Source organism: Perognathus longimembris, chromosome 7 (assembly GCF_023159225.1).
Source record: "Perognathus longimembris pacificus isolate PPM17 chromosome 7, ASM2315922v1, whole genome shotgun sequence".
Classification (NCBI taxonomy): domain Eukaryota; kingdom Metazoa; phylum Chordata; class Mammalia; order Rodentia; family Heteromyidae; genus Perognathus; species Perognathus longimembris.
This window is the reverse complement of record NC_063167.1, coordinates 1,097,040-1,119,072: the sequence shown is the minus strand read 5'-3', so window position 1 is coordinate 1,119,072 and position 22,033 is coordinate 1,097,040. Positions and strand designations below refer to the sequence as shown.

Genomic DNA, 22,033 nt, shown 5'->3' with positions numbered 1-22,033 from the left:
CGGCGCCAGCCCACCCGGCCCCGCCCCCGGCCGCCAGCCCACCCGGCCCCCGCCCCCCGCCGGCCCCGCCCCCTGGCCGCCATTCCGGCCTGCCCCGCCCCCTGGCCGCCAGCCCGTCCGGCCCCGGCCCCGCCCCCGCCCGGCCCCGCCCCCAGCCGCCAGCCCGGCCCGTCGGAATTCCGGAGGCGCCCACCCCGCTCGGCCCCGACGGCGGCGGGGAGCGGACGCGGGCCCAGCCGGCGAGCCGCGCGGGGCCCCGGGAGGTGGGCGGTGGACACCCACCCCATGTGCAAGGCACCTGATGTACACACATGTACACAACACGCACATGCACCCCAATGTGCAGATTCCTGATGTACACACGTACACAATGTGCACACCCACCCCACGTGCAAGGCACTCGATGTACACACACCATCACGATGCACACACGTACCCCACGTGCACACATACCCAATGTACACACAACGCACACATGCACCCCAATGTGCAAGACACCTGTTGTACACACATGTACACAATGTGCACACCCACCCCCATGTGCAAGACAACGGGTGTACACACCATCCCGATGCACACACGCACCCCACGTGCACACGGACCCGTGTACACACACCGCACACATGCACCCGTATGCACAGACACGCGTGCTAGAGTAGGCACCAGCCTTCCACGGCAGGAGGCCTGCTGACTGCAGAGGTTCTCGGCCTGGATGCCCCCTACTCCTGGCCCCAGGAGCAGGCCTTAGAAAGGGGAGGAAGTGGGGGGCCCCGTGTACCCTCCTTCAGTGACCCTTTGAGGAGCTGCCGTGCCAGAGGGAACCAGAGCCAAGGGCACTGGGAGGGCCAGCGTCTTGCGGATGGGCCTTGCAGGAGGGGCCCCGGAGGTTGAGAGGGGCCCCCGGCGGGCATGGGGGCCTCGGACTCTCTGGGTCCCGGGGCTGGGCCCACAGCAATGACTGGCTGGAGGAACCGGCCTGGGCGGGGGCCTGGCTTGCCCCAGGCCTTTGACCTCTGCAGCCCTGAACTCTGGGACTGGGTGGGGCGGTTCGGGTTGGGCACCCAGCACAACGGGGCAGAGGACGCTCCTCCCATGCCCGGGAGAGCGGGCGCGGAGGGGCTACAAGAGGTGGCCCGCCCCGCCAGGAGGCTTAGGCACTTGTGGTCTGGCCCAGGGCAGCCCCCGCTTCATGAGGAGCCTCTCGTCCCGGGCTCCCTCCTTCACGTGACCTGTCCACTGGGCTTCTAGAAAGTCCTCTGCGCGGCAGGAGCGATGTGGGCTGGAGCCGGCACTCAGCTTCCTGCCGGGGAGGGCAGGAAGGCCCCCTGAACCCGAGGCCCCCACCTGCAACGAGCCACCTGCTCCAGGGCTGGGCGCCCCCCGAACCCGAGGCCCCCACCCGCCTGGCACCGGCCTGGCTGCAGATGGCCATCTGCGTCACAAAGGCCAGGGCAGGCAGCCGTGGTGGGCCAGCGTCCAGTCCCAGCACGCCCTGCCCGTCCCCCCCTTCCCAGGACCTGGGGGAGGGCCCCGGCTTCACACCCTGCGGGGTGCGCATTGGCCACAGCCCCACCCTGCCCTCGGGCACAGGCTCTGCGGGGTGGGGGGGGGCTTCTCCTTTCGGGGAGCCTAGGCTTCCCAGGCTACCATGTTCTCAGTGCAGGTGGGGTGGTTTGGAGGGCGTCGCGGGGGCTTCCGTTTCCCACAGGGGGCCTGGCACCCCCCCCATAAGGACCTGTGCTCTTGGCTGTGGTTCGCCCCCCAGAAGCCAGCACGCGGTTCGAGGAAGGAGACCACGAGCCTGTGAGCACAGACGGGCGGGGGAGCTGGGGGCAGCTAGAGTGGAGTCGCGCACCCCGGGGCCATCTGTCTTCCGCATAGGTCAGGGGTCCTCCTGCCCGAGTCCCGACTGGAAGTGAGGGCCAGGCCCGGGGTCCCCAGCAACCACCGCCCAGCACCCCACAGCTGCGTTTTAGAGGGAGGGCGCCACCGCCCCCCCCATGTCCTGACAGGTCAGGTATGCATGCGAACCCCACTGCCTCCCCAAGACCAACCACAGCCGTGGCCAGCAGCCCCCTCCACGCCCGCCCGGTCCTTCCAGGTCCTGAGCAGCCGCCATCCTGACTGATCCTGGAAATGGCTGGGGGCCACAACCCGAAGGGAGCCGGCCACCAGCGCCCAGCAGCCCCCGCGGCTCCTCCCGCTGGGCGAGCCGGCCCGCAGGAGGGGCGCAGGAGGGGCGCGGCCGGGGGAAGCCAGGACCAGAAGGGATGGTCTCGGGGAGGTCAGATCTGGAGAGGGGAATTCCGGAGTCTTGCCAAAGGATACTGGGCAGAGCCCTGCCCATCTCCTGAACAAGGAACTAAATGGCCTTGATGAGGGGCCAGGCCGCACTGGGGACCTGGGCCGGGGGGGGGGGGGGGCGCAACTGGCAGCCCAACGAGAGGCTCCCGTGGACTAGGGTGCAAGTCCCTGTGCCCTGTGGGGTCTGTGGCCCCGCTTTGTCCTCAGGACAGGGCGCTGGGCTCTGCCCCCCCCAGATCCTGTGCCTGTGGGGTCTGTGGCTCCACTTTGTCCTCAGGACAGGGCGCTGGGCTCTGCCCCCCCCAGATCTGGCAGGAGACTTAGCTCCAGCAGGCGCTTGTGGAGGTCCAGCCAGAAAGAGCGGTGCTCAGCCCGTCTCTGCCTGGCACTGACTACTGGCTACACCCAAAGCCGTGACCTGTGGCACGGCGAGGGGCGAGGAGAGCTGGGGCGGTGGTCTCGGGGCCCTGAGGGCCCCCCCTTCAGAGGAGGGGCTCGGGGCCCAAGCAAGCGGCCCGCCGTCGTGTCAAAGTCCTTTATTGTACAATGGCATCTGTTTCCGGAGTGGGGCCGGGCAGCAAAGGACTAACAGGTACACAGCGATGGATAAATATGCCAAGCCTTTTCTTTTCCTTTTTTAAATCAGGCATTTATAAACAAGAAAGCATACATTAATTACATAAAAATAGTTTTCAAATAGCAGAGTAAGCCATCGTATTGTCATTAGCAGCATAGGACTCGGGAGGATGCAGGGCTCGGTGGTTATGAACGGATGGGCGGGCGGGGGCTTTCTTCCTTAGTTGGAAACAAAAAAAAAAGTCCTTGGAGACTCGACTCAGAGCTCGGGCGAGGCGAGGGGGGGCGACTCCCTCGGCCCGGGCGTGGCGGGGGGCGGGGGGGGGGGAGGGGCGGGCGCGAGGGACAAGCCCGGGTGGCGGACGTGGGTACGCCACGCGGGGGGGTGGGGGGTGGAGGGGGGAGAGGGGGCGCCACGCGGGGGGAGGGGGGAGAGGGGGCGCCACGCGGGGGGAGGGGGCGCCCCAGGCAGCCCGTCCCCTCTGGCAGACGGGCGTATTTTTTTCCTCAGTTAAAAACAACCCAGCAAACAAAACATCTACCAGGTAAGAAAGGTTTCTGAAAAAGGAACACCATATACATGTATAATACAACCGTGAAAAAGGAAAAAAAGTATGTACAGGCGAGTTGTTTTTACAGGGCTAGCTGTACGGAAGCGGGGGTGTGGGCGGGGTGGGGACTGGGGGGTGGGGACGGGGTGTGGATGGGGGTATGGACGGGGGTGTGGCCAGGGCTGTGGGCGGGGGGGGTGTGGCCGGGGACGGGTATGGCCAGGGGGGTATGGGCGGGGTGGTGGCCGGGGGACGGGGTGTGGCGGGGGGGGGGTATGGGCGGGGCGGGGGCTGTGGGCGGGGTGTGGACGGGGATGGGCATGGCCGGGGTGTGGGCGGGGCCGTGGGCGGGGCATGGGCGGGGTGTGTGGCCGAGGGGGGTGTGGGCGGGGCGTGGACGGGGATGAGGTGTGGGCGGGGCATGGCCGTGGGCGGGGCATGGCCGGGGGTGTGGGCGGGGCGTGGACGGGGATGAGGTGTGGGCGGGGCGGGGCCATGGGCGGGGCGGGGCCGTGGGCGGGGCATGGCCGGGGTGTGGACGGGGATGAGGTGTGGGCGGGGCGGGGCCGGGGGCGGGGCCGGGTAGCTGCTCACGGATATGAGTGTTATTGCTGTTGGATTTTCCCTCCGTTAGAAACCTTTCAGGATGGCGATGAGTGGAGCGGACACAACCATCGCGGCGACGGGCTTCACACACAGGGGTCAGCAGCCGGTGCGATGGCGGGGACCTCCTCTCCCCCCCCCCCGCCCCCGCCCCCTCCGCCTCCCCAGAGCCGCCGCAGCCGGCGGGGTGGCGGCCGCGTGGCAGGCCCAGGGCTGGGGCTGCGGGTCGGGTCCCCGCTGTCTGGGGGGCCGGGGGGGCCGGGTCGTCCGGGGCCCCGTGGTGCCGGTGCGCGGACAGCGGTGCGGGCCGGGCCGGGCCGGGCCGGGGGGCGGCGGGCGGGGAGCGATGGGCGGGGAGCGGCTCCGTCCCGCCGCTGCTGAGCAGACCGTGACCTTCCGGGGCTCGACGGCGGGACCTGGCTCCCCGCCCTCCGGACCCGCGGCCGGACGGCCACACAGAAGCACGCCGACACATTAAAGCTTTGCTCCAACGAAACCGTTTAGTTTCCCTTGAAGAAATGACTGAAAAAAACACAACTCTAGAAAACAAGGCCGAAAAACCGCATTCTGCATGTGGCATCACCAGCCCGCCCTGGGCGGGACGCGGCCCCGGCGCCCGCGGGCGGGCGCGGGGGAGGCGGGCGCGGGGGGCGGGCACCCGGGAGGGCGCGGCATCCCGTGCATACAGGTTTCGTCACCGCAAAAGAAAAGAAGCGAAAGGAAAGATTCCCGAACGGTCGCTGCCTGTCCACCATGTCCCTTTGCATTGCACTTGAGGGGGGGGAGGGCCCGGCGGGGGGCGGGGCGGCGGCCCCGCCTCCCCCCTCGACGGCGTCCTCCTCGCGGTCGCTGGTGCCCGCGCAGGCGCGGGGGCGAGCCGGGGCCGCGGCCGCGCGGGGGGAGGGCGGCCTCCCGTCGACGGGAAAACCCGGCTTTCAAGCTTGGGCGTCAGACACCTTATACCATGTGCATGGACGTAACGGGGGGCGTAAACAAGACGATCTGGAGTAAATGCGGGTAACGGGTTCCGACGGGTTCCGACGGCGGCAGACCCGGTCGCTACTGGAGGCGTCGCTTTGGGGGTACGAAGACGGGAGTCGGGGTGGCTGTACAGGACGCTGGAAGGCACAGAACGACCCCCAAGTTCAGTGTCTGCGTGTTCGTGTTCTTGTGATTCCCTTGTTCAACCAAGCACCAGAGGGGATTTCTAAGCACTCCGCACTTCGGGTTTGAACTGCTCTAGAAATCGGTAAAAACCTCGGCTAACCGGGGAGTAGAAAGAGGGGGCGGCGGGGACAAAGTGCAGTTCCGGACAGAGATACGTGTAAATGAACGAGTAACAAAAAGGGGGGGTGTAATGCTATTTGTTCCAAAGCTGCGGCCTCCGCCCGGCGGGGGGGGGGGGGGGGCCGGGCGGGCCGGCGGTGGGGGGGCGCAGGGCGGCGGTAAGGCGGGCAGTGTGGGGGCTCATCTCGCACGCGGCGGTCTCCCCCCGCTTCCGCTTCCGGGCAGGGCAGGGCAGGGAGACCGGGCCCTTGTCGCTGAAAAAATAGACTCTGAAGAAAACCCTTGCTGCCCGGGGGCGGCCGCGCGCGGATGAGCGGCGATGGCTTCCCGGGCCGCCCGCCGGCGCCGGGCGGCCAAAGTCAGTCACTAGAAACGCGCTCGCGGCGGAGCGGCGTCCAGTCTCCTCGAGGGTCTTAAATAGCTTATAACGAAAGTGTCGGGGTGAGGGCGCCCCGGCGCGGCGCGGCGCGCGGGCCTGGCCAGTAGAAAAAACTCGCATGGGCTCCCAAGGTGTGGCTGCAAACACTCGTTTGGTAATAGGCACAGTAGAGACGTGGTGCTGGGCGGCCGCGGGGGCGGGGGCCGGGCCGGCGCCTGCGCGGTGCGGCGGGGGGGGCGGGGCCGGGCCGGCGCCGGCGCGGTGCGGCGGGGGCGGGGCCGGGCCTGCGCCTGCGCGGTGCTGGAGTCGGGGGCCGGGCTGGGGCCGGGCTGGGGCCGGGCTAGGGCCGGGCTAGGGCTCCGGCTAGGGCTCCAGCTCGGGGCTGCCCTCGCCGCCCCGCGCGCTCGGGCCGCGGCCACAGCTGCTCCTGAAGCTCCTTCACCACCTTCTCCAGGTGCTCGCGGGCCTCGCGCTCCCGCAGCAGGTCGGCCCGCAGCTGCTCGCGGTCGGCCTCCGCGTGCTGCAGCTTCGCCTGCAGGTCCTCGATCTGCAAGGGGACGCGGGGGGTCAGCGCCGCGGGCCGGGATCCACGCGCCTGCGCGGCCGCCCCCCCCAGCCGAGTACTTGGCCCGCAGGCGGCCGGCCTGCAGCCCCTCCACCCCCCCTCCTCCATCCCCCATCCCCCCCCCCCCCCCCCCCCCGCACCTGAGCCGAGTACTTGGCCCGCAGGCGGCCGGCCTGCAGCCCCTCCACCCCCCCTCCTTCTCCGTCCCCCCCTCCTCCATCCCCCCTCCCCCCCCTCCTCCCCCCGCCCCCCTACCTGAGCCGAGTACTTGGCCCGCAGGCGGCCGGCCTCGCAGCCCTTGTCGCACACCCGCGCCTGCCGCGCCTGCTCCAGCTCCCGCTTCAGGCGCACGCGCGACTCGTTGGCCTCTTTCATCTTCTTCTCGTTCTCGGCTCGGAGGCGCTCGATCTCCTTCCTCAGGCTCCGCTTGGCCTCCGTGGCTTCCCGCAGCTTCTCCTTCTTGGCCACCCGCAGGAACTCCAGCTCCTGGGAGAGGGCTCGAGGTCACACGGGCGGCCCGCCCTGGCCCCTCGGCCGCTGCTTCGGCCTCCTCCGCTCCGCGGGCCGCGCTCCGGGGTGGGCTGTCCCCTAGCCCAGCCAGATGGCGTCCTCGCCAGCCTTGGCGCAGCCCGGTGCCCTCCCCCACTCGCCAGAACGGCACGGTGACTCATGCCCACCCCACACACTCCTCGGAAAGCACACGTGGGAGTCCCGCCCCCGCCCAGTGGCTGGGGTGACTCAGACACCCCAGGAGCGTGGACGGGTGAAGTCCTGAAGCCCCGCGACTGGCAGGGTTGTGTTGTGCTAAAGCCCACGCTCGTGAAGCTGCCAGACACAGGCTGCGGCGTGACTTCGACAATGGGTGGCCTTGCCGCACAGCAGGCCACCATGGCTGGATGCTGGGTCCCTGGGGAAGCCAGGCGGAGGCCGTTGCCCCCCTCCCGCTCCCCCACCCCAGCTGCTGCACACTGACTCAGATCAGAAACAGTGTAAAAAAGGGAGGCACCAGGGGCTGGGAATGTGGCCTAGCTGTAGAGCGCTCGCCTCACATACACGAAGCCCTGGGTTCGATTCCTCAGTACCACATACAAAGACACAGCTGGAAGTGGCGCTGTGGCTCCAGTGGCAGAGTGCTAGCCTTGAGCAAAAAGAAGCCAGGGACAGTGCTCAGGCCTGAGTCCAAGGCCCAGGACTGACTACTAAATAAAAAGGAGGCACTGGAGCAGAGCTGCCGTACAACACACAGTGACGTGGCGCCAGACAGGAGGCTGTGTCCCCAGAATCGTGTGCTCCAGGAACGCTCGGCTCGACTGCTGGTGACCCCCGGAGGCCGCCCTGGCTTGGTGGCTCAGTGCGGAGCAGGGCCCTTCACGGTCGCCAACGCCCTGCTTTTGCTTTTTGTGGCCCCCGGGCTTGGATGCGGAGTGCGGCCAAGCCCGCGGCAGGAGCGCTCCCTGGGTGTGCGCGCCGAGCGGGCAGGCACGTGGGAGAGTGCGAGGGTCACGCGAGGAGGAGCCTGAGGGCTCAGCTCCGTCAGGAAGCTGGCTCCGGTGACACACACTGGTGGCCCCGCCACTCAGGAGGCCCGTGGCCCTGACGCCTGCGAAGCCTGGCCGTCCCTGCAGTGGGGCGGCCTCTAGGGGGGCCGGCGGGGGGGGGGGGAGGGGGAGGCGGGGGCCTCACCTGGTGGAGGCTGCGCTTGGCCTGCAGGGCTGCGTTCAGCTTCTCCTCCTGCTTCACGCGCATCTTGACCACTTCGTGCAGGAACTTCTCTTTGGCTTCCTTGGTGTCCAGCCCGCCCTCCAGGGCCTGCCGCAGGTGCTCCAGCTCGGCCTCCAGCCCACTCGGGGCGTCGGCGTGGGCCGCGGCCTCTGGAGCGGGGGCGGGGGGGGCGTGGGCGCCGGGGGAGCTCAGGTCCTTGGCGGAGCTGGACGAGGTGAAGGACGGGGAGGACAGCGAGGACAGGGAGGAGGTGACTGCGGAGAGACGGGCAGGGTCAGCAGGTGCTCTGGAGACGGGCCTTGGGGACTCAGGCCCGCTGGGTCCCCGCCCCCCCGGGCCCCCCGGGCCCCCCCGGCGTGGACTTACAGCCCTCTCTGCTCTCCACCTCGACCTCAGCCTCTGAGTCCTTGTCCTCCTCCGGGGCAGCCGTGGGCACCAGCGTCTCTGGGGCTCCCGGGGTGTCCACCAGTCAGCTTCCGCTTCCGAGGCTGGATGCAGGTGGGGAGGGGCTCGGGGGCCCGCGACACCACCGTGGCACAGGGCGGGCTGTGCACCACCTTCTGCTGGGCCGGCGGGGCGAGCGCCACGTTGGGGGCCACCGCCGTCTCGAAGCTCTTGTAGGAGGAGTAAAAGCTGCAGGGCACACACGAGTTCAAGTCCTGCGAGCCCCTGCCGGCTGCCCACCCGCCAGAGCCCCGGCCCCGCCCGCGGCCGGCAGAACCGACTGCCCCGCCGCGCCAGGGGAAACACTCTCTCCTCCAACTCTGAATCTCATTCAGTTTTCTATTTTTTTCCCCAGTACCGGGCCTTGAACTCGGGGCCTGTAGTTCTCCCTCGGCTTTTTTTGTTCCCACAGCTGGTGCTCTACCGCTCGAGCCATGCCTCCAGTCTGGCTATGCTTACTAACTGGAAATGGAGCTTCATGGATTGTTCTGCCCCAGCTGGCTGGAACCTCGTTCCTCAGAGCTCAGGACTCCTGAGTAGCTGGGGTTACAGGCGTGAGCCACGCGCCCAGCTACCAACTCTGAATCTCGATGCCACGCTCCTAAGATGGAGACCCACAAATGCCGGGCCCCGAGAGGGCCTGCGCACAGGGCCGCACCGTCCCCAGGGAAGAAGCCCCCGGCAGGTGGGGCTGCGTGAGCCCACACCCGCAGTACGCACGCACGCTCACCTGTCTCGGATCAGGGCTGGGAGGTGCGGGGAGATCTCCTTCTCGCTCGCTGAGACTGCGGGGGACCAGGGTCGGAAAGCAGAGAGGCGCTGGCGGGGGTGAGGGCAGCCAAGGCTCTGCAAGAGACTTGTGTGTGAGTGTCAGCCCGGGGCGGGCCCCGCGCCCTCCTCCCAAGGGTTTCTGACGGCCCCTCCTGCCCCTGCCCCTGCCCCACCTTGGTGGAGGAACCGGCCAAGGTCCGCAGCCAGCTGGATTGCTTGTCCTTCTCCGAGGATGCGGGGCACTGGGGAGAGTCGTCGGGTTTGGGTCTCATGGAGGCTGGAGGTTCCGAGACCTGTGGTCAACAGGAAAGGCTCTGTTGGCCCTGGGGTGGGGTGGGGGCTCTCCCCCGGCACCCCGTGAGCACCATGACCACCCAGACCTGCCCTCCCCTCCCCCGCCAGAGCCGCCCCAAGAACAAAGCCGGTGCTGTGGGCGGCTGTGAGCTGACCTCACGCTGCAGCTGCAGAGGCTGGGGGGGGGGGGGACCCACGCCAGCTGCCACAGTGGCTTTGCCTGACTCCTAAGTCCCCTGACCTCCAGGGCTGGGGCCACGCTTCCGCACCCCCAAGGTCCTGTGGACGCCTCGCCAGGCGCGCCCCTCACCGCGCCCCGCGAGGCGACGGGAGCCGAGTCGGCCGGCGGGGGCCTCGGGCAGCGCGGGGGCCCGGGAGCGGCCTGGCTGCGGCGTGCCTGTGCCGGAGGAAGAGGCCCCTCCCCAGCCCCAGCTCTGGGGCGCCAAGAAAGCCGGCACTCCCCCCTCAGACAGCACGGCCCAAGCGGCCTGCCGAGGCGGGAGCACATCACCCACGAGATAATGAGGACCTGGGTCCCCCCGAGCACAGGGCTCAGCGAGCCTGCGGCACGTGGGCCTCTCGCATGCCCGGGCCCAAGCGTCGAGAGCTGGGCCCTCGGTTGCCCCAGGCAGCAAGTCTCGAGGCCAAGGTCTGCAGCAGCCCCTGGCGGGTGGACCCAGGAAGACGGCTAAGGCTGCAGAGGTCGGGCCTCACCTTCAGCCAAGGGGCCTGGGGGGCAGAGAGCCAACAGGGAAGGGGCCCTGGGGACACGCACCCCATGGGAAGGGCCCTAGGGGTGAGGACGGGACCTGCCTGAGGGAAATGGGGGGCAGTCCATCAGTTACCCCATGTGGAGCTGTTTCCACAAACAGATACGCACGGCGGGGGGGGGGGGGGGCACCAGAAGGCAGGCAGAGTGGTGTTGTGAAGAGGGGCTGAGGCCCGAGGGGTACCCAGCCCCTGGGGCAGCGCCAGAAGTGAGCCAGGGCTCAGCAGTGGAAGGAGATGAAGACACGCCCCCGTACTGGAGCTTTCTAGGGTCTAGCGCTGTATTGGGGGGGGGGGGAGCTGCACACAGCCAGACATGCCCCGTGGGGGCAGGAGGCTGGGGTGGCAGTCTCCTTCTGGAACTGCAGACCCCTCCCAGAGGGAGGGCAGAGGGCGGGGGGGGGGGGAGTTGATGCCACCAGGTGGGGCTTCCTGTCTGAGCAGGTGCCAGAGCAGGTGGGAAAGTGAGCATTGTTTGCACCCAGAGAAAAGCCACAAGGCCCAGCTTGGCCCCATGCTGACCACAGACAGCACCGGGGCCTGGACTCGGGGTGTGGGGCGCCCGCACCAGGCCTCCCCTACAGCTGGTTGTGGCTGTCACGGCTCTGCACCGTGGGTACCCAACAGCCACCCTGAGGAAATGGGGTCCCTTGGGGCTCGTCTTTCCAGCAGCTAGGACAACTCTGAGACTGTCTAGAGAGAAAGTCTGTTGGCACACAGCGCCTCTTCTGGGGCAGAGTGGGGCGCATTCCAAGGCCTGGTGATGACAGGGACTCCGCGTTAACACCAAGCAACAGGGAGCACAAAGCACAAAGGAAGACTGACACGGTCAGGAAAGGACCACCCTCATCGGGCTGATCACAGCAGGGCCCGGGGCCCAGCCAGCAGGCCACAGGGTCAAGCTGTGCCCCAAGGACTGGCCGCTGCACCCACTTCTGAGAAGACCGGCGAGCGCCGGTCACCTCCAGGGCGGCCCTGGTCAGCCCCCGGCAGGGGAAGGCTGGGGCCCGGCCCGGTACACAGGAGGCTCAGGCTCGGGCCGGGACGGAGCCGCCTGCGAGGCGGACCCGACCCCGACCCCGGTGCCCAGGCCGCGGGCCAGGCGCCAGCCGCAGGGCCGCCCGGTGCCACTGGCCCTCTGCGCTCTGGACGGTGAACGCTTGCCCCCCACATCCAAGCACACACACCCTGACAGCAGGAGCCGCCGTGCCGGGTACGTGCCGGCTCGGGAAGGCTGGGCGCGGCCTCCACGCCACCCAGAGCTGGGGAGACCTCACCTGAAGCTGGTGGACCCCCAAGGGGGGGCCGCTCAGACTGCCTGGGGGCCCACAGGCAGGAGCTGCTGTGGCGAAGCCAGCCCCCCCCCGCCCCCTCAATCCCCTCCAGCCCCGCCCCCAGCCCTCTCCAGCCCTCCCAGCCCCCTCTACACAGGCTGCAGTGGACAAGGGGTGTGCTGCCGGGTGCGCACTCAAGAGCACCCCAACACAACGGCTCAGACCCGTGTGAATGTATTTGCGTGCACACGCAATCTGCTCGGCTCCAACTCGGCCTCGGGTTCTCACCTGGCCTTTCCACTCGAGCCTGGCACTCGACACGTAAGGCACGCCTGCACGTCCCACTTCAAACCACCGTCCTCGCTCAGGCTCAGCCTTGTGAGCAGCTCAGGATTACAGGTGTGAGCCACCAGCACCCGCCACACGCCAACAGGGGCTCCTGCCCAACCAGACGGGCCTGCGGACTCCACAGCATGTGACTCCCAGAGGCATGCTGCCAGGGAACCACGGCACGCAAGAGAGTCTGGGGCAAGACACCCGGGCAACACCAGCTCCACCTGGTGCCCAGAGCCTCCGGGAAGCAGCCATGCTGGTGCACAGAGAGGCCCAACGCCTGCCCTGTGTCCACGAGGCTTTCAAAACTGGAAAGAAGCCTTGACGCAGACCTGTCTGTGCTGCTGCTGAGAAGCCTCAAACACATGGTGCACACACACATCCACACGCTGACCCAATGTCACCGTGCACACATCCACACACTGACCCAATGTCACCGTGCACACATCACACCGCTGACCCAATGTCATCGTGCACACACATCCACACACTGACCCAATGTCACCGTGCACACACATCCACACGCTGACCCAATGTCACCGTGCACACACATCCACCACGCTGACCCAATGTCACCGTGCACACACATCCACACGCTGACCCAATGTCACCGTGCACACACATCCAACGCTGAGACCCAATGTCACCGTGCACACACATCCACACGCTGACCAATGTCACCGTGCACACACATCCACACACTGACCCAATGTCACCGTGCACACACATCCACACGCTGACCCAATGTCACCGTGCACACACATCCACACGCTGAGACCCAATGTCACCGTGCACACACATCCACACACTGACCCAATGTCACCGTGCACACACATCCACACGCTGAGACCCAATGTCACCGTGCACACATCCACACGCTGACCCAATGTCACCGTGCACACACATCCACACGCTGACCCAATGTCACCGTGCACACACATCCACACGCTGAGACCAATGTCACCGTGCACACATCCACACACTGACCCAATGTCACCGTGCACACACATCCACACGCTGACCCAATGTCACCGTGCACACACATCCACACGCTGAGACCCAATGTCACCGTGCACACGCATCCACACGCTGACCCAATGTCACCGTGCACACACATCCACACGCTGAGACCCAATGTCACCGTGCACACACACCCACGCTGAGACCCAATGTCACCGTGCACACACATCCACACGCTGAGACCCAATGTCACCGTGCACACACATCCACACGCTGACCCAATGTCACCGTGCACACACATCCACACGCTGACCCAATGTCACCGTGCACACACATCCACACGCTGACCCAATGTCACCGTGCACACACATCCACACGCTGAGACCCAATGTCACCGTGCACACACATCCACACACTGACCCAATGTCACCGTGCACACACATCCACACACTGACCCAATGTCACCGTGCACACACATCCACACACTGACCCAATGTCACCGTGCACACACATCCACACGCTGACCCAATGTCACCGTGCACACACATCCACACGCTGACCCAATGTCACCGTGCACACATCCACACGCTGACCCAATGTCACCGTGCACACACATCCACACGCTGAGACCCAATGTCACCGTGCACACACATCCACACGCTGACCCAATGTCACCGTGCACACACATCCACACGCTGAGACCCAATGTCACCGTGCACACACATCCACACGCTGAGACCCAATGTCACCGTGCACACACATCCACACGCTGACCCAATGTCACCGTGCACACACATCCACACACTGACCCAATGTCACCGTGCACACACATCCACACGCTGAGACCCAATGTCACCGTGCACACACATCCACACGCTGAGACCCAATGTCACCGTGCACACACATCCACACACTGACCAATGTCACCGTGCACACACATCCACACACTGACCCAATGTCACCGTGCACACACATCCACACGCTGAGACCCAATGTCACCGTGCACACACATCCACACGCTGAGACCCAATGTCACCGTGCACACACATCCACACACTGACCCAATGTCACCGTGCACACACATCCACACACTATGACCCAATGTCACCGTGCACACACATCCACACGCTGAGACCCAATGTCACCGTGCACACACATCCACACGCTGACCCAACGTCACCGTGCACACACATCCACACGCTGAGACCCAATGTCACCGTGCACACACATCCACACGCTGAGACCCAATGTCACCGTGCACACACATCCACACGCTGAGACCCAATGTCACCGTGCACACACATCCACACGCTGACCCAATGTCACTGTGCACACACATCCACACGCTGAGACCCAATGTCACCGTGCACACATCCACACACTGACCCAATGTCACCGTGCACACACATCCACACACTGACCCAATGTCACCGTGCACAACCAGCCTAAATGTGAGATTTATCTCCCATTAACCAGCATAAAACCAGAAGAGGAGCTGTGGCTCAAATGGTAAAGCACCGGCCTTGATCATAAAAGGCAAAGAGAAAGTATAAAGTCCTAAGTTCAAGCTCGAGTACTAACACAAAACAAACTTTTGTGCTTCAAAGTACACCACCAATTAAGTGGTAAAAAATACCTACAGAACTGGAGAAAATTATAAATCTCAGTGTCTGATAAACAACAAACCCCGCTCATTAACAAATTGACTGGGGGCTGGAGGTAGGGGGGCTGGTAGAGCTTGTACCGGGTTTGAATCCCAACACGGGCCTTGCGAGATACTTCTCCAGCTGCAATGTCCTTACCTCCAATGAACACTACGAGAAGCTCAGCGCCTGCTGGGGCGCGGCCTCTGCCCCTGAGGCTCAGCTGGGGCGCAGGCGTCCCGTAGCCTGCTGGCGGGAACACGGAGCTGCTGCGGCCACCGAGTGCACAGTGGCAGAACACCCTCACACACCCGTGTGAGCCCAGTCACCTCACACCCACCAGCACAGCGCACGGGCAGCACGGTGGAGACCCGCCCCAGGGGGACCCTGCGTGCCACCACACTGCAGAGCTGCGGTGTGGAAAACCCCCCTCTGAACGATGCCCGCTCAGGAAAGCATGCGTGACAGGACCCACCCGCCGGATGTCCCTCCCCAAGCCCACGCCGCACACTGGGACCGACGGGGATGGGCGGAGGGGACGGGCTCTGTCTGGAGGGGATGGGCTCTGGAGGGGGGGGGGGTCCTGGAGGGGGCGGGCTCTGGAGGAGGCGGGCTCTGCCTGGAGGAGGCGGGGCTCTGCCTGGAGGGGGTGGGCTGTCTGGAGGGGGTGGGCTGTCTGGAGGGGGCGGGCTCTGCCTGGAGGGGATGGGTCCTGGAGGGGGCGGGCTTCTGTCTGGAGGGGGCGGGCTCTGGAGGAGGCGGTCTCTGTCTGGAGGGGGCGGTCTCTGGAGGGGATGGGCTCTGGAGGGGGTGGGTCCTGGAGGGGGCGGGCTCTGGAGGAGGCGGGCTCTGCCTGGAGGGGGTGGGCTGTCTGGAGGGGGCGGGCTCTGTCTGGAGGGGGGCGGGCTCTGGAGGAGGCGGTCTCTGTCTGGAGGGGGCGGTCTCTGTCTGGAGGGGGCAGGCTCTGGAGGAGGCGGGCTCTGGAGGGGGGCGGTCTCTGTCTGGAGGGGGCGGTCTCTGTCTGGAGGGGGCGGGCTCTGTCTGGAGGGGGGGCTGGCTGTCTGGAGGGGGCGGGCTCTGTCTGGAGGGGGCGGGCTCTGTCTGGAGGGGGTGGGCTGTCTGGAGGGGCGGGGCTCTGTCTGGAGGGGGCGGGCTCTGTCTGGAGGGGGCGGGCTCTGTCTGGAGGGGGCGGGCTCTGTCTGGAGGGGGCGGGCTCTGTCTGGAGGGGGCTGGCTGTCTGGAGGGGGGCGGGCTCTGGAGGTGGCCTGTGCCCGGAGGGGCACTTTCACCCAGAACAGCCCTCGGGCTGTCTCCGCCGCCTCCCGCAGCTCCAGGCTCTGCCCAGGGGTCCACCGGGCTGCAGCCCAGGGGCTCGGGAGGACAGGAGGCACGCGTGGGGTGGCGCCCTGGTGTCCCCCCGCAGAGAAGGGCCCCAGCAGGCCGGGCGCCGTGCTTCTCCCGGTCTCCCCAGGTGCTCAGGAGCCCGAGAGATGGGGATGGTGGTGTGAAGCCAGCCCAGGCAGGAGAGTCCACGACACTCTTGTTTTAACTAATTGCTGAAAAAGCCAGAAATGGCGCTACGGCTCAAGTGGCAGAGTAACAGCCTTAAGCAAAAGGAGCTCAGGGGCAGTGCGCAGACCCTGAGTTCAAGGCCCAGGGCTAACAAAAAAAAAGGGGGGGGGGGTTCTTACCTATTAGCAAAACCAGGTCTCTGTACTTTAGGTACTTTATAAACTCACAAGTGTCATGATGATGATCATATACAGGGTTCTTCTCCTTTTCTCAGAGGCAGAGCCTCACTGTGGTGCCCAGGCTGGGTTACAGGAATACACCAACATGCACTAGGAAGCTAATAAAACACATCTACCGTCTAATCGAAGAGTACAAATTAAAAGGCAGTTCCTTTTCTCACAACAGGCGTAATTCATCGTGGAATTCAATGAAGTAAGATTTATTTTCGGGGCTGGGAATGCGGCCTAGTGGTAGAGTGCTTGCCTCAAATACATGAAGCCCTGGGTTCAATTCCCCAGCACCACACATATAGAAAATGGCCAGAAGTGGTGCTGTGGCTCAAGTGGCAGAGTGCTAGCCTTGAGCAAAAAAGCCAGGGACAGTGCTCAGGCCCTGAGTCCAAGGACCAGGACTGAGAAGAAGGAGGAGGAAGGAGGAAGGAGGAGAGGGGGGAGGAGGAGGAGGAGGAGGAGGAGGAGGAGGAGGAGGAGGAGGAGGAGGAGGAGGAGGAGGGGAGGAGAGGGAGGAGGAGGGAGGAAGAGGAGGAGGAGGAAGGAGGAGGAGGGAGGAGAGGGGAGGAGGAGGAGGAGGAGGAGGAGGAGGAGATAAGATTCGTTTTCAAGTTTGGAAGACAGTGCAGATTTAGAGCTGAAATATGGCCCGGCACATGCAGGCCCAGGCAGAGAAGAATAAATACACACACACGTGGTCAGGCACACTCCTACTCCTAGCTACGCAGGAGGCTGAGATGGGAGAATTCTGTTTTGAAGACAGCCTGGGCAGGGAAGTCTGTGGGAATTCTACCTCCAGTTGACCACCAACACGCCAGGAGAGGAGCCGTGGCTGGCGTGGCAATCGTGCCAGCGTTCGCGGGAAACAACAGGCCCCGGATTCAAGCCCCAGTACGTGAGCATGCACGCGAGCATGTGTGTGCGCACATACACGCGCGTGCGCACCCCACACAGACACACACTTAGGAAGCGTCGGCATTAAGCGGAGATTCCCCCCAGATACGGTAGTGACTGCAGACCAGCAGGTGAGGACACAGAACGGATGGCCAGGTCTTGCTGGGCACAGTGGTTCGCTTCACGCCTGTGACCCCCGCGACTTGGGAGATGAGGCATTGCTGTCAGGGGTCAGGAATCGGTGAGGCTCCATCTCAACCACGGCTGGGGTCCGCGGGCCTATGCCTGCCGGCCCCAGCCACACAGTGAGCGCAGGTGACTTCAGGGGGGCGGGGCCCTCAGTCAGCCTGGACGACCAAAGCGAGATCCGACTTCAGGGGGGCGGGGGCCCTCAGTCAGCCTGGACGACCAAAGCGAGATCCGACTTCAGGGGGGACGGGGGCCCCCTCAGTCAGCCCGCCTGCCGATTCGGTGACTTCCTGATGCTCAGAGGGCCAGGCAGACAGGAACTGTTTTTCACGGAGAGGTCACTGTGCGTGGAGCTTCAGCCCCTCCTTCTGCCGCCCATGGGGTCGCCCGGGACTAAGTGCACAGCACTCAGAAGCCAAATGGCAGGAAACCAGCGCCCGCTGGCATAGTGCTGAGACCCCAAGCAGGGCAGCCGGCACGCTACGGTTTCCGTGGCTGTCCTGGGAGGGCCACAGTGACCTTGGGGTCAGAAGGGACCACAAGGACGCAGGACCCCTGGCAGGAAGAAGCCCCGAGGGCACTGGGCCTGGGCCAGCTCCGCTCTCAGACCAGGGAGCTCCACGTGGCCGGGACCAGAAAGTGGGCTGGCAGAGGCCCCTGGGGTCGATCCCCTGCGCCAATAACCAACAGCGCAATGGGAGAGACCTACAGGAAGACCAAGGAGACGGGGAACGGAGAGCAGAACAAAACAGCCCTCCAGGAAAATCCAAGAACACGGCAGACAGGGCCACAGACGTGACCGGGGAGAGAGTGGACTAGCGAGAGCAGAGGGCAGGCTCCCGGGCCTGCACAGCCCTGCCCGGCTTCCCCAAGCAGACTGGGCCCCGAGCTGCCGCAGGCCCTGAGGTCGAAGGCCGCCAGGCTCTTGGCCACCGAGGGCCGGCAGGGGAGCGGCGGGGCCGCACGGCGGGGCCTGTTACTTGTCACACTCGGAGGTGTGCAGAACAAGAGTCTGGCCCTTCTTGGAGCCGTGGCCACCCCAAACAGGCTCAGGCTGACTGCCCCATCCCCCCCCCGAGTCCCCACCAAGCACAGAGTTGCTTCTGAATGGTGGCCTCTGGGTAGTGACAAGATCCAGCCACTGCCGCCAGAGACAGGAAGGGGGTTCAAGGACCCCGGGTGGACCCCGGCTTCCACGGCCCCAACAGCACCAACAACAGCACAGGAGGGGAGACGCTACGTGCCCTGGGACGGGGCTGGGCACCGTCCACGGCTTCCACATCCCGAACCCCACGGGTGTCAGAAGACCCGCCGCCACGCGGTGCCCCGCCCGAGGCCCGGCCCTCAGCGGCCAGCACTGGGGGCTCCCCGGCCCACGCCAGCCCCGGCGCCGGGACCCCCTCTCGGGCACGGGTCCCAGCTGGCCCACGCCGCCCGCACAGGCGCTCGAGGGCCGGTCGGCATGGGCTCCCCGCCCGGGACGGGCCAGGGCCCTCGCAGCCACAGCCAGGCGGCGATACGGCGCGGAAGGCAGGCCCGCGATCGCAGGCCGGGCCACGGCCGTTCCCCAGCAAGTGCCCGCAGAGAGGCCTGGGGCTTCTACAGGCCCAGCGGCCGCCTCAAGACCCCCCCCAGGGGGGACCCCCAGGGCCCCCACCCTGGCCAGCCGGCCTCGCCACGCAGCACGCCCCGTCCGCACCGGGAGGACAGGGCCTCTTCTCAGCGATCTCCTTCCACGGGAGAACCTGCGGTCCTTCGCTGGGAACCGGCTCGACGGGAGCCACGGCCCTTTCCTGAAAACCCCACCGCGCTCCGAGTCGCCGAGCTACTTCACACGTGGCAATTCACGTTCTGTGTCACGCTCAAGTTAACCTGCTTTCTGACTATGGCACTACAGCGGGAGCAGACCAAATCTGCAAGACAGTCCCACCCCCAGGGGAGGCGGGAAGGCCAACTCTGCAGCCTGGCTTCCGTTTATCTTTAACTTAGGTTGTCTCCGTGGTTCTCCAAGCACCCCGAGGCTTCCAGAACCTGCTTGCACCCTCTGTGGAGGCCCGCTTGGCACTCTTCTCCCAAGCGCCTCTGTACAACACCTTGGTAATAACAACAAAATTAAATGATTTTAAAAAAAAGAAGCAGGGGCTGGGGATATAGCCTAGTGGCAAGAGTGCCTGCCTCGGATACACGAGGCCCTAGGTTCGATTCCCCAGCACCACATATATAGAAAACGGCCAGAAGCGGCGCTGTGGCTCAAGTGGCAGAGTGCTAGCCTTGAGCGGGAAGAAGCCAGGGACAGTGCTCAGGCCCTGAGTCCAAGGCCCAGGACTGGCCAAAAAAAAATAAAAAAATAAAATAATAAAATAATAAAAAAAGAAGCAGCAGCCCGGCCGGGGGTTGGGTGTGGCGCTGGGCAGTGCGTGGAGCTGGCTGTCACCTTGGGGAAGAGAGGAGTGACAGAGCCAGGTGAGCTCTGCTTCTGCACTGCCCAGCAAACCTGCAGAGAGGCGGGCCCTCGAACAAGGTGTGGCCAGTGTCTAGGTGCTGTGAGGACACCACGCACGATACTGACCTATGACCCAGGGACACCACGCACGATGCTGACCCATGACCCAGAGGACACCACACACATATGCTGACCCATGACCCAGGGACACCACGCACGATGCTGACCCATGACCCAGGGACACCACGCACGATGCTGACCCATGACCCAGGGACACCACGCACGATGCTGACCCATGACCCAGAGGACACCACACACATGCTGACCCATGACCCAGAGGACACCACACACATGCTGACCCATGACCCAGGGACACCACGCACGATGCTGACCCATGACCCAGGGACACCACGCACGATGCTGACCCACGACCCAGAGGACACCACGCACGATGCTGACCCACGACCCAGAGGACACCACGCACGATGCTGACCCATGACCCAGGGACACCACGCACATGCTGACCCATGACCCAGAGGACACCACACACACATGCTGACCCATGACCCAGGGACACCACGCACGATGCTGACCCATGACCCAGAGGACACCACGCACGATGCTGACCCATGACCCAGAGGACACCACACACATGCTGACCCACGACCCAGAGGACACCACGCACGATGCTGACCCATGACCCAGGGACACCACGCACGATGCTGACCCACGACCCAGAGGACACCACGCACGATGCTGACCCACGACCCAGAGGACACCACGCACGATGCTGACCCATGACCCAGGGACACCACGCACGATGCTGACCCATGACCCAGAGGACACCACACACATATGCTGACCCACGACCCAGGGACACCACGCACGATGCTGACCCATGACCCAGAGGACACCACGCACATATGCTGACCCATGACCCAGGGACACCACGCACATGCTGACCCATGACCCAGAGGACACCACACACACATGCTGACCCATGACCCAGGGACACCACGCACGATGCTGACCCATGACCCAGGGACACCACGCACGATGCTGACCCATGACCCAGAGGACACCACGCACGATGCTGACCCATGACCCAGAGGACACCACACACATATGCTGACCCATGACCCAGAGGACACCACACACATGCTGACCCATGACCCAGAGGACACCACGCACATATGCTGACCCATGACCCAGAGGACACCACACACATGCTGACCCACGACCCAGAGGACACCACGCACGATGCTGACCCATGACCCAGAGGACACCAAACACATGCTGACCCACGACCCAGGGACACCACGCACGATGCTGACCCATGACCCAGAGAACACCACACACATATGCTGACCCACGACCCAGAGGACACCACGCACGATGCTGACCCATGACCCAGGGACACCACGCACGATGCTGACCCATGACCCAGGGACACCACGCACGATGCTGACCCATGACCCAGGGACACCACGCACGATGCTGACCCATGACCCAGGGACACCATGCACATATGCTGACCCATGACCCAGGGACACCACGCACGATGCTGACCCATGACCCAGGGACACCATGCACATATGCTGACCCATGACCCAGAGGACACAAGCTGGCACTCATCCTTGCAAAAGAGGCCCTGCCTCATACATGGCAAGCCCCCCAGGACAGAGGACCCCACTTCACATGCGGCAAGCCCCCCAGGACAGAGGGACCCCACTTCTTACGCGGCAAGCCCCCCAGGACAGAGGACCCCACTTCATACATGGCAAGCCCCCCAGGACAGAGGACCCCACTTCACATGCGGCAAGCCCCCCAGGACAGAGGACCCCACTTCATACATGGCAAGCCCCCCAGGACAGAGGACCCCACTTCACATGCGGCAAGCCCCTGAATGGAGGACACAGGGTGTCCCCGTGGAGCTCCTGAAAAGCAACCAACCCCCCCCACACACACACAGGCTGAAAGCAGGCGGGCTGGAGTCTGCCTGTGCAGCAGCAGTGGGGGGTGGGGAGGGTGTGCTTCCGCCTGGGTTCTGGAGTAGGGGTGGGAGCCGGGTGGGGGTGCTTCGCAGAGAGGTTCCCTTCTCCTCCCGCCCTCCGCGGCTCCCAGCAGACATTCCACAGCCATGACTCGCCCGCGGGCAGGGCAGCCTGTAATGGACGCCTGGCTGCCTGCCACCCTCCCGGAGCCGGATGAAGACAACAGGCCGGGCCTGCACCATGGGAGCCGGGGTCGGGCCTGCACCCCAGGACGCCGCACCCCAGGACGCGCAGGAC

At 65.4% G+C, this 22,033-nt stretch overlaps 1 protein-coding gene and 1 pseudogene across 1 annotated transcript in view; both read right to left on the bottom strand.

Annotated features, from left to right (window-relative positions):
* LOC125354423 overlaps window positions 1–4,106 on the bottom strand; it is an 8,766-nt pseudogene extending 4,660 nt beyond the window's left edge.
* A 1,957-nt stretch (window positions 4,107–6,063) lies between these two features.
* The window catches only part of Ski (SKI proto-oncogene), a 61,293-nt gene continuing 45,323 nt past the window's right edge, over window positions 6,064–22,033 (bottom strand). Inside the window, 8 exon segments of the mRNA XM_048350093.1 lie at window positions 6,064–6,109; window positions 6,111–6,247; window positions 6,521–6,751; window positions 7,949–8,241; window positions 8,354–8,453; window positions 8,455–8,620; window positions 9,162–9,277; window positions 9,376–9,495. Coding sequence (XP_048206050.1) covers window positions 6,064–6,109; window positions 6,111–6,247; window positions 6,521–6,751; window positions 7,949–8,241; window positions 8,354–8,453; window positions 8,455–8,620; window positions 9,162–9,277; window positions 9,376–9,495 — 1,209 coding nt within the window.